Source organism: Parambassis ranga, chromosome 2 (assembly GCF_900634625.1).
Source record: "Parambassis ranga chromosome 2, fParRan2.1, whole genome shotgun sequence".
NCBI classification, from domain to species: Eukaryota; Metazoa; Chordata; class Actinopteri; family Ambassidae; genus Parambassis; species Parambassis ranga.
The window spans coordinates 25,241,614-25,254,154 of record NC_041023.1 but is presented as its reverse complement, the minus strand read 5'-3'; the positions used below and the strand labels follow the sequence as shown (position 1 = coordinate 25,254,154).

The 12,541-nt window shown below is 43.7% G+C and overlaps 1 protein-coding gene across 2 annotated transcripts in view; it reads right to left on the bottom strand.

Annotated features, from left to right (window-relative positions):
- grip1 (glutamate receptor interacting protein 1) overlaps nt 1–12,158 on the bottom strand; it is a 42,475-nt gene extending 30,317 nt beyond the window's left edge. For both annotated transcript variants that reach the window (XM_028399890.1, XM_028399891.1), the window contains exon 1: nt 11,915–12,158. In XM_028399890.1, coding sequence (XP_028255691.1) covers nt 11,915–11,969 — 55 coding nt within the window. In that variant the 5' untranslated portion in view covers nt 11,970–12,158. The remainder of the gene's footprint in view (nt 1–11,914) is intronic.
- Between the last annotated feature and the right edge of the window lie 383 nt (nt 12,159–12,541).

Genomic DNA, 12,541 nt, shown 5'->3' with positions numbered 1-12,541 from the left:
TAATCCTCTAAATCTACCAAGAGACCCCGACTCTGATAACTAAATGAGACAAAGGAACTCTGAACTCCAACGATCCGACACTGGAACGGATGTTATTCAGTTTAAAACCACACGTCTGAGGTGACAAATCTGATTATGTCACCTCCAGCTCGGCATAAATCTGCATTGAGTTTATGGTGTTGTAAGCAGTGTTAATTTTGTTGACGAATCATTTTCGTCATAGTTCTCGTTAACAACCTTTTTTTGCTGATAAAAACGAGACGATAACTAAATAAAAACTAACGCATGGTGCCAAAAACGAAGACGAATTGGATTGACACTTTCGTCAACGAATAAAAACGAGACGAAATTATTGATGGAGACGAGATCCAATCAGAGCAAATTTTGTTTGTGGAAAGGGAGGGACGAATCAGGAGACGGCGGCAGAGAGCCAATCAGAAGTGCTCTCTCTGTGTAAGGACGTTGCGCCGCGATGCTGGAAGAAGGCGTACTCATGCATGGTAACACAAAACAGGAGAAGAACAGACACACGGACACGTTTAATTTCAAGACAATCAAGACGGTTTACAAACCGTGTGGAGCGACTATCTGAAGCGACATTTGCAGACGAGTCATCTTAACTTCCGTTCAAAGATACACGTGACAAAATCTATAAATGAAGACCCCGCTGCTGATGGTTTTACAGCATGCGACCTGTTTCTAAGTTGTCACTGAAGTGTTTTGCTGTAGTTATGGAGGATTCATGAAGAAGGTCATGACTGAACAGTGTATTCAGGGAGAGCAGCTCACTGTTCACTGCTGCTTTTGTGAAAAGGTAATAGCAATTAAATAAAGAGATGTTTGTTTCAAATAACACAAGTTAAAGCTGTGCCTGTTTTTATTGCACAATCAAACCTTAAATATTTCATGAAAAATATATATCATAGAATTTTAGTCGACTAAATCCACGGCAGATTTAGTCGACTAAAATTATTTGATATTTAGTCGACTAAAACTAGACTAAAACTTTAAAAATGTTGATGACTAAAACGTGACTAAAATCAAATGACATTTTAGTCACAAGACTAAAATAAAAACTAAATCCGAAATTGCTGCCAAAATTAACACTGGTTGTAAGTCCACACACTACTGCATAGAAAACAAGATGAAGAAAACAAGTTGTAAACAAAAACAAATGCGATTAAATCAAATAAAAGAAGGATGTCACATAACCATTAAATTGAGACTAAATAATTGACTGATAACATATCTGTCTTCTTTTTATCTGTACTCTCAGTGAATAAGACCAAATAGAACTTCATAACCTTGCCCTGGCACAGTACTTGAGTAAATGTACTTATAGTGCCTGTTTTTAGCACAGCTGACAGTAAAAGGCTGCAGTTTAACCGTCTTTTCTTAATCCTTCATCCCAAGTGTGGATCTGATGGAAGCCAGGGTCCCTGCTGGCCTGCTGGCTGCAGAAATGAGAAACTGTCAGGCAAAGCTGACTGTGATCAGGATCCCACAGAGAATATCATAATCACACACACATGCACACAAAAGGAGATTAAACAGGTTTCTGTCCGTCTGAGCGTTCCAAGTACGATCATAGTGGAAACAGCAACATTTAACAGGCACTGAATTCAGCCCAGGAACCTGACGGCTTCTCTTCACACCAGCCTGTTAATGTGGCTCACAACCGCTAAAACCCACGTTATTCTAAAGGTGAAAAATAATCACTAAAAAAAAGAGCATTTACACAACAAAATTCTGTAAAAACCAAAACGTTCTGCACTCAACCAGGAAGCCATGATGGACTCACGTGTAAGCAGCAGTCACATGACCAACACTCTGAGTCTGAGTGAACAACTGTAAAAAGGAAAAAAGTTAAATATCTACAGCATGTGGAGCTCCTATAACTCACACAGTAAACTCCTCCCTGTGTGACCTTTGATCTCCGACAGTGAGTGACTGACAGCTGGTCTGTGGAGCGACGTGGAAACTATGTCTGTGTATGTTAACCTCTGCCTCGTCCTGACAGCTCTCATATCCTGACGGCCTGACCGACACAAAAATGCTGATGGAAGAATGGCGTGCACACACACACACACCTATAGACACACAGAGCTGCCACACGAAACCTTGTGATACATTTATTGATCAGGTGGCCGAGTCACATTTACTGACACAGGCGGAAAGAGAGCGAGAAAGAGAGATAGAGCGAGAGAGGGAGAGCTGCTAAAAATGAAAAACGTGGGCTCATTTGCATATCACTCTCAGGCCTCTGCCGCTCTCTACTGTGATTGGACACCTCGTTAGGTGTGTGTGTGTGTGTAAAATCTGGTTCTCCACACACCCCTTCAAAACACACACAGAATCTATCCTCTACCTCCCCCTGCTGTCCATCAGAGGAACCACAGCTTTTCAGAATCTGACAAAGAAACGGAAAACATCAGACACTTCCACCGTCCACTTCCTGCCAAAACTACCCAGGATTCAGTGGGGCAAACAGCCAGACAAACCGTGATTGATAAAGCCTGAGGGAGAGCGAGTCATATGGAGAGACCTAGAAACACACAGAACAAAGGAGAGCAGGAGGGGTGAATCCATGGTCTTAATGGACTGCTGAGTGACTGACCCTGATTCTTAATGGACACACACACACACACACACCACACACACACACACCACACACACACCTGTTCTGTTTCCACAGAGGAGCAGCACTTTGTGTTTCCGTGAACAGCGATTCTGAGTGTGTGATGGGAAGGGTTAACACTAATGCATTAAATCAGCGGTCCCCAACCTTTTTTGCACCACGGACCGGTATCATGTAAAACAATATTTTTACGGACCGGCACAGAAAAAAAATATATAAAATAAAAACAAAGTGCATACAATGACAACTTACTCTTATGCTTAATTAGTGGGAGCCTTTGAGCTTTCTCAGCAATGAGGCGGTCCCATCTGGGGATAATGGGAGACAATGACACCCGAAGCGTGTTTCTTATGTCCAGTCCACTCCGTCATTTTGTCATTTATTGCTTCTGTCCTTCTTGTTCACATTTTCTTCTTTCAAAAAACTCCATGGCTTGTCTTTTAATGCAGGGTGCTTGGTCTTAAGTGCCAAAGCAGTTTTGAAGGCTTCGCCACATGTCACTCAGAGCGGTCTTGTGTGAGAATCACCTGTTGCAATAAATCTGTATTTTAAATAGGACTCCTGATATAGTCTTTTAAATGCAGGTTTCTTTTTCTTTGAAGGGGTAGGCTCCTCTTCTTCTGTCTCCTCGTTAGGTCTTTTCCCCTTTCCGAAGAAGCTCTCCAAAGACGTTTGTTTTTTATTCATGTTTGCTAGCTTTTAGGCTTAATTTTGGGGCCGTATCCCGTGACCGAGACCAGCGTCTGCAGGTGCTTAAAGGCACAAGCGGATGAATCTGATCGATTTACACTCAACAAAAATATAAACGCAACACTTTTGTTTTTGCTCCCATGTTTCATGAGATGGACTTGAAGATCTAAACTTCATTCCAGATACACAATATTACCATTCCTCTCAAACATTGTTCACAAATCTGTCTAAATGTGTGATAGTGAGCACTTCTGCTTTGCTGAGATAATCCATCCCACCTCACAGGTGTGCCACATCAAGATGCTGATCTGACATCATGATTAGTGCACAGGTGTACCTTAAACTGCCCACAATAAAAGGCCACCCTGAAATGTGCATTTTGTTTCTGCTTTATTGGCGGTCTGGGGACTCAGAACCAGTCAGTATCTGGTGTGACCACCATTTGCCTCATGCAGTGCAACACATCTTCTTTGCATAGAGTTTATCAGATTGTCTATTGTGGCCTGTGGAATGTTGGTCCACTCCTCTTCAATGGCTGTGCGAAGTTGCTGGATATTAGTGGGAACTGGTGCATGCTGTCGTATACGCCGGTCAAGCACATCCCAAACATGTTCAATGGGTGACATGTCCGGTGAGTATGCTGGCCATGCAAGAACTGGGACATTTTCAGCTTCCAAGAATTGTGTACAGATCCTTGCAACATGGGGCCGTGCATTATCTTGCTGAAACATGAGGTGATGTTCATGGATGTATGGCACAACAATGGGCCTCAGGATCTCATCACGGTATCTCTGTGCATTCAAAATGCCATCAATAAAATGCACCTGTGTTCTTCTTCCATAACAGATGCCTGCCCATACCATGACCCCACCACCACCATGGGCCACTCGATCCACAACATTGACATCAGCAAAGCGCTCACCCACACGACGCCACATACGCTGTCTGCCATCTGCCCTGAACAATGTAAGCCGAGATTCATCCGTGAAGAGAACACCTCTCCAACGTGCTAGACGCCATCGAATGTGAGCATTTGCCCACTCAAGTCTGTTACGGCGACGATCTGGAGTCAGGTTAAGACCCCGATGAGGACGACGAGCATGCAGTTGAGCTTCCCTGAGACGGTTTCTGACAGTTTGTGCAGAAATTGTTTGGTTATGCAAACCAGTTGTTTCAGCAGCTGTCTGAGTGGCTGGTCTCAGACGATCTCGGAGGTGAACCTGCTGGATGTGGAGGTCCTGGGCTGGTGCGGTTACTCGTGGTCTGCGGTTGTGAGGCCGGTTGGATGTACTGCCATATTCTCTGAAACGCCTTTGGAGACGGCTTATGGTGGAGAAATGAACATTCAATGCACGAGCAACAGATCTGGTTGACATTCCTGCTGTCAGCATGCCAATTGCACGCTCCCTCAATGCTTGTGGCATCTGTGGCATTTTGCTGTGAGACAAAACTGCACATTTCAGGGTGGCCTTTTATTGTGGGCAGTTTGAGGTACACCTGTGCACTAATCATGATGTCAGATCAGCATCTTGATGTGGCACACCTGTGAGGTGGGATGGATTATCTCAGCAAAGCAGAAGTGCTCACTAGCACACATTTAGACAGATTTGTGAACAATGTTTGAGAGGAATGGTAATATTGTGTATCTGGAATGAAGTTTAGATCTTCAAGTCCATCTCATGAAACATGGGAGCAAAAACAAAAGTGTTGCGTTTATATTTTTGTTGAGTGTATAAATGAAACAGCTTTCAGACTCAGATAATGAATAATATATTTTTTTGCTCAGTCGTTCTGTGCGGCCCGGTACCAAATGACCCACGGACTGGTACCGGTCCCCGGCCCGGTGGTTGGGGACCACTGCATTAAATAACACTTTATGACAAACTGAGTGTGTCATGTCTTTCAGCAGTGTTGAGTTTGGAAGTTCAAACTTCACAGTGTACAAGTCTGAACTCGACCGAAAAGCCTCCAGCTGAGAAAACATTAGTTTTCGGCAGTCGTGTAGGATTAATGTGTACAATATTTCATGTGAGGCGGGACACTCTGATTAACTGATTAACCATCTAATTTCAGCTCCGCAGCTCAGCCTGCTCTGTGCTGAAACAATGACTCTGACATGTTAATCCTGACGTGGACTCTGTGTGAATTTGAGTGTGTGTGAGAGAGAGAGAGGGGAAGGTTTAAAGTGGAATAAGGACAGCCTGTGAAACTGTACGGTTTTGTTTCTACTGCTCAACCTCAGAGAGAGGGAGGAAAAGAACCAGTAATCAGGCGGCTGCAGCTGACACACACGCACAGAACAGATCAGAACAAACATTGGACACACTCTCCACTCTCTGCAGGTTTCAGTGTCAGACCCACTGTTGGACAATCAGACACACACAGAGACACAATGTGTGTGCGTGTGTGTAAAGGCGAGAGTGTGAGTGTGTGTTAATAAGTGTTTTGTGTGTGTGTCCATGCTGGGCTTATCCAAGTAGAAAATGAGTGTGTGTGTGAGATGCCAGCAGCTCGGCTGTCCACCTGGATGCTGCCCAGGGCTGTGTGTTTGAGTGTGTGTGTGTGTGTGTGTGTCACTGCGTAACAGATGAAGGACAGTAGAGCAAATTCTGATGCTGTATCTGTTTCTTTCATAGAGAATCTGCCATGTGGCTCCTAATGCTGCAGTTCTCAGTCGTATCAGGTGGGTCCCACATTACAAGCTGAACACAAAACAGGATGAATAGTGGGCCAGGTTCCTGTGAACAATCATGCAGTGGAGGAAGACCTTCTTCTGCAGTTATTAATATAACAACAGTATAAACAACATGTACTATGAGTGCTACTCATTCTTAGTCTTACCGAGAAGATTTAATTGATTCTGGATGTCAAACCGAATTACAATGAGGATAAAGCCCTGCATGAATTTATGATCTTTCATAATGTGGCAGTGTGTGAGGCAGCCTTTACGTCGTGTCTAAATGTGAGGGGGAAACACCCTGCAGCCACGTCAACATCAATTCAGCTTCTACAACATTCAGGTGTCCACAAACTTTTGGCCGTGTCAGCAGCGCCGCAAGAACTGTTCCTGTGTTACCGTGTTATATACAATATTTGCACACACACATTCAAATGGATAAAGTCAGAGTGAGACACACACACAGTCAGCAGTTTGTTCCTCAGAGTCATGGTAAGAGAGCGACATACACACCGAGGGACAGAGAGAGAGAGAGAATTGGTAAAATGTGTCAGAGACGATAGGGATAATACATTAAGCTGAGGAAAATGGATGTAAACACACACACACTCTCTCTCTCACACACACACACAGTCAGGTCTGCTTCGGTAATCCTGAGGACAAAAATGAGCAGAGTTCTGACATCAGCACCTCTTAAAGGACACTGTGTGTGTGTGTGTGTGTGTGTGTGTGTGTGTGTGTGCGTGTGTGTGTGTGTGTGTGTGTGTGTGCGTGTGTGTGTGTGTGTGTGTGTGTGTGTGTGTGTCAGGCAGTAAGGAAAATGGTTTGTGACGTTAGTGTGGTTCAGCGTGTGTGTTTGCGTTAAAGCCATTTTCTCTGCTTCTTAGTCAGAAAGCTTAACACGGAGGGATGATGTCCTGTGACACACACACTCATTATCTCTCTCTCACACACTCACTCCAACACACACACACACACACTGGCTTTGACATCTTAAACTTAACACCCTGGTGTGCATCAGATCCCTGTAAGTCTTCTCTGTTAATATGTTGACAGTCTCATCCTCGGGTCTGCTCAGTTAGTGGCTGTTCTGGAGCTTTCCGTCACATCACATGATCAGAGCGAGTCCTGCTGTTGGTACAGATTATGCGCTTACACTAAAACTCTTCCTGGTCACGGTTCTCCTGCAGAAACCTGCAAAAGTAAGTCACTTCCCACAGACCTCCATGTTCAACCAATCATCAAAGAGCAAAAACACCAGCTGCTGAGGCTCTCTGACAGCTAGCATGTAGCAACCAACCGACCAACCAATGACAGCCTCCCTGTTAGGAAGCTACGGCTGAAAACGAAAAGAGAACGGAGGAACCAGTCCCTAAAACGAACTCCACCTTTATGTTCGGTACTGTTTCTGCCATCAGCAGCTCTTCTACACCTGTGTGTGTGTGTGTGTGTGTGTGTAGTGTGAGGGCCACGTGTGTGTGTCAGATGCAGACAGAGGCAACAGCTAATGAAGAGGCTCCATGAGGACTCTAGTAAACGGTGGACAGAGGTGACAGCAGCAGCTCCGTTTTTCCTTAGATATGATTCCCATGAAAGTTTGATCATTTGTTCTAAATCACATTGAACTTTAGGAGTTACTTAAGTCTCAATACTGTATTTACTGTTTAACCTTAGGAGGCTCACTTCAGTTTGTTTAAATGACTGTTGAATAATACTTTACAGAATTACATTAGTCTTCTTTTTAACCTATTTGAAATAAAACTTAATTTTGTTCTGTAAGTTATTTAAATTTTCATGCTTATTGAAAACTAATACTGAGTGCACATTATCAGAGTTGTTGTTTGCCTTTAAAATCTACTGATAGTTTTTGAGAGGTGACAGAGTAGGCTACCTGAAGTCATTTACACAGAAACATGCAAATTAGTGTCAATGTAAAAACAATCGTGATAAAATTGAGATCGTGATTTTATCTTTAAAGAATCATGATATAAAATTTTTGCCATATCGCCCACCCCTACTTTGACTGAAACACACTGTTATCAAAGCAGAAAAGTCAAAACACCAAATAAGCCAACAATCACACACACACAGGTTTATTATCTGATTCACCCCACTGCTGTCCTTTGGACAACTGTTAGAAGGACGCTCCTGTTGAGCGGCATAGGTCTCGGACCTTCAGTGTGGACTACAGGCACACAGGTGCTGCCCCCTTCTGAACGTGCCAGGTAAGTAATTGGGGTCACGATGCTGACGCTGTCACTGTCAGCCCACTGTAAACACCGCCTGCAGCTCACAACCTGAATAAAGGTCTGTCGCACTAATACAACATGTCTGGTTTGTTTGAGAGGAGTGTCAGCTCTGCAGCCATAACAGAGCAAACTTCATATGAAGAGATGAAGGCCTGGCTCAGTTAGCTAACTAGTTAGCTACTGTCAGCTAACACAGGTCCATCCATTAATGTCTGATTAACATGAATCATAACATTAATCTGAAGCAGGAATACTTACACAGTAAAAATGCTGAATGCCTGTTTTTTTATTAGCAGCCTCTCTGTTCACTTGATGCCCACAGCCTGCCTCATGACACACAGACCTGTCTATAGCTGCTTCTGGACTGAAAATGTAAATTAACTACACATTGTCCATTTTAATTTTAAGATGATTACTTTGATTAGTTTGACCTGTTCGGATATCCTTAGCAATAGGTGTGTGAGTACTTTTACTTTTAATACTTTAAGTACATTTGAAAGTAAGTACTTAAGACTTTTACTTAAGTAGGATTGTTGATGAGCACTACTTTTTCTTAAGTACCAAGCTTCAGTACTTCCTCCACCACTGCTAACAGCTAACTCGGATAGTTTCATCATCAGTTTGATCATTCTGGACAAAAACAAACATGTGACACTTGAACATATTTGAGGAGATGTTGCCGTTTGTTTCCCCTGCTGATCTCAGTTGAATTCTCAGTCATCTCTTGCATTCCTTCTTCTTCTTCTTCTTCTTCTTCTCCTCATGCGACCACTCTGATCAGATTTAATTGTTAATCTTGGACCCTCTGAGATGACGCCTGACATGGAGTCACACAGATAAACCATGTTACTACATACAGCAGTACATGGCGTCTCTTATGGTTTGTTTATCTATTATTCACTCGCTGTCTATTTTTACTCTGCTGCCGTTTGCCGTCTGATGTGCTGCAGGTTTTTTCGTATTTAACATTTTCAGTGTTTTCTTCTTCTTTTAACCCGCCTCCTGCTGTGACCATAAAGATTATATTATCATCTCTCAGACAGGTTTACAGCATGACACTAAATCACAGCTGCGATATGCTCCCAAACAGCCTCTGAGCTCAGGCTGCTCAGATTAAAAAACATTAAACAGTCAATTATATTTCAACCGAGGTCGAAGCTATTGATTACTTTCATTAATCATTCATTTGTGCATTTGTTTTATGTGTGAAGTTTTTGTGCAAATTTATTTTCTTATAAAACAGAGATGTTGATTTCATCAGAAGAAAATCACCATTCTATGAGAAATAACACTTGTATGTACTGTATGTTGGATTATACTAAAGTTGAAAATTTCCAAAAACAACTTGGATATTCTGATATGTCAGATGTTTTTGTTAATGTGAATAAAGTATTCTTCCAGTCCTTCAACTGGTCAAACAAAAACGTTACTGGGACAATTATCCTTAAAACCATCCTGAGAGAATAAATATTGGTCTTTCAAAGATGAAATAAATTGATCGTCAAATGTTTGTGATTAATTTGGATTCATAATATTTAGAGTGTTGCATTGCAAGGATTTGTCCCAAACACTGACCTACAACACACACCACATGGTAATTTCCATTAGCATCCTGTTGACTCACTAGTGGGTGGCTAAAGGTCACATTTCTAAACTTACAATCTCCAAACTGTTGACTGCTGGGACAATTTACTACCAGCCGGCGTCTGTTTTTCAGCAGTAACGTGTCTGAGACAGGGAAACAAACATGAACACACACACACCTGAGCGGCCTGCTTTACATCCACCACCCACAGGAGAGCGAGTCCTCCAACAGCAGAGTTCAAACCTTTTAAATGTGAGCTAAAAATGGTTTCCTGAACGTGACACCACATGTAAAAGGAGAATTACTGGTGGTGGAGTTTAGGTGAGCGATGACACGTCTGTTTTTGTTCTGACCCGGTGGTCATGTGGTCCATCTGTACTCTAAAATCTGTTCATTCAGCTGCAGTGCTGAACATTTTCATGCAGGTTCGTATTTACTGTGCAGCAGTAAAAAGCTAATAAACATTTCCAAAACATACAGATGGTGATTGATTGATTTCACATTTATGGTATTATCATTCATATTAAAAACTATTCATTTATGATCTGGTGGTAGATAATGTATGACTTTCTTCCAGGTGTTTTTGAATTAAACAAATTTTGCCCACAGGAGCCTTAACAGGTTGATAAAGCCAGAATAAAGCATTAATTGATTAATCAATCAACAAATTTCAGCTCGAAGTGCTGATCAGTGGGGCGAGAGGAGCTGTTTCTGGTAACTTTCAGAAGTAAAAGCCTGGCAATCATCATCCTCCAGGCTTCAGTCTTTGAGCTTGTGCTGAACCAGGGGTGGTTCGGACCAATCGAGTCCAGTCAGGAAATGCTGTTGGTGTTTCAGTAGCGACTGTTGCTTCATGAAAACTTCTCTGCTTTGATAATTGTTTGGTTTCAGTCAAAGTGACTTTATGCTCATATTTTCCTCATAACAATCATGCTAACAGCTACATGCTAGCTTTCAGCGATCCTCAGCTTCTTGTTCTTGTTTTTCCTCTTTGATGTGATTGGTTAAAGATAAATCATCTATCATCATCCCTGCTCCTCTCATTGGACTGTGTTGCTGGTCAGCTAGTGTTTAAAAAGTGGTGAATATATATTTATATTGGAACACTTTACTCCAAAATACAAATTTGTAAAATTCCCCAAAATCCATCAGTGGGCAGGGTCTAGTTTTAACTCAATCTGATAAAAAAAGACTACAAAAATGTCTGCAGCGCCCCCTGGTGTTTGGACAGCGACATCAAAGATACGTTTAAATACTCATTGACTAAAATAACATGAGAAATTAAAACTAACTTATTCACCTGTTTTCAAAAAATAAGACCTCTATGAAATGTCATTTAATAACCGTTCTTGTGTAATAACCGGGTTTACTGATGGAGGCTGACTGAAAACATGAAGGCTGCTGCGCTAGTCACCGACTTGAACGGCTGTGAGAGCAGGACCCGGTGCTCAGTGTGTCCGTGAGGCTTTAACGCTTCACCTGCCGACAGAACATCACCTCCACATCTGATCCTCACCGAGCCTGAGGGTCACCAGAAAACACCGGTAAACACCCCCGGAGCTGCCGCCCGGTGAAGGTGGTCGTTACACACACACACACAGATACAAGGGCGCAGACTCTCGGTTGACCAGCCGCTGTTCTTTGCTCGGTTGCAGCGTAGGTTAGCCTGTTAGCAGCTCTGCTAACAACACGGTAACCGGTGATCGCTCTTAATGATAAACACACAACGTAAAATCACCGTAACGTCACTGTAACCTCAACCGTTGCGTCAGATTAAAACACACACACACAGACACACGCTCACTCACAGACACACTCTCTCTCTCGCGCGCACACACACACACACGGTATCTGTTACCAACTTTCACTAATTTAAAGACAGTCACCGTGTGCGCGAGCTCTACCGGCGGCGCCAAACCACGTTGCACGAGAGATTGCACCGGCGATAATTAGTACACGCACTCACACACATACATCTTCACACACGCAGACACACACACAGGTATGTACTAAGACACACACTCGCCGGTCGGTATGATATGAACCTGCACGGATCGGTCCCGGTCGGGTCTTACCTCCCTCCTGGTCCGGTTGGAGACATGCGGGGATGTTTTTCTTCCAGCCGGGCATGATGCACCGCAGGGCGGATAGGGAGTCCAGGGCGGCCCGCTAGCAGACACACACCACCAGCAGCGGGAGGAGCAGCAGCAGCGACAGCAACATGGCTAGTTAGCTTTAGCTTAAGCTGCTACACTACACAGGATCCACCTCCTCCTGCACCGAGCCTGCCTCTCTCTACCGCGCGCTCTCTCTCTCTTTTTCAACCTCACGGGCACGCGAGCCTCTCTCTCCCTCTCTCTCTCTTTCTTCCTGTTTTTGTGTATGTCTCTCTACCCCTCTACCCCCTCTGTAACTCTACCCCTGGAGTCTCGCCGTGGTCTCTGAGGAGTGGGAGAGCGAGGTACACAGAGAAAGAGAGAGAGAGAGACTGTGACGCGATGACAGTGAAGGAGCCCGCGAGGCAGACCGGTCGGCGACCGTCAGAACCCGCGAGCTTGTTGGTGGACAGATGGTTCTTAAATTGTCCGAACTGACAGATGACACGCGCTACTGGTGAGCACGCCCCTCCCGCCTTCATTCATTCACAGCAGAGAGAGAGAGTCCTGTGAAGGGACGGAGGACAGAGATCAATACCAGCCCGT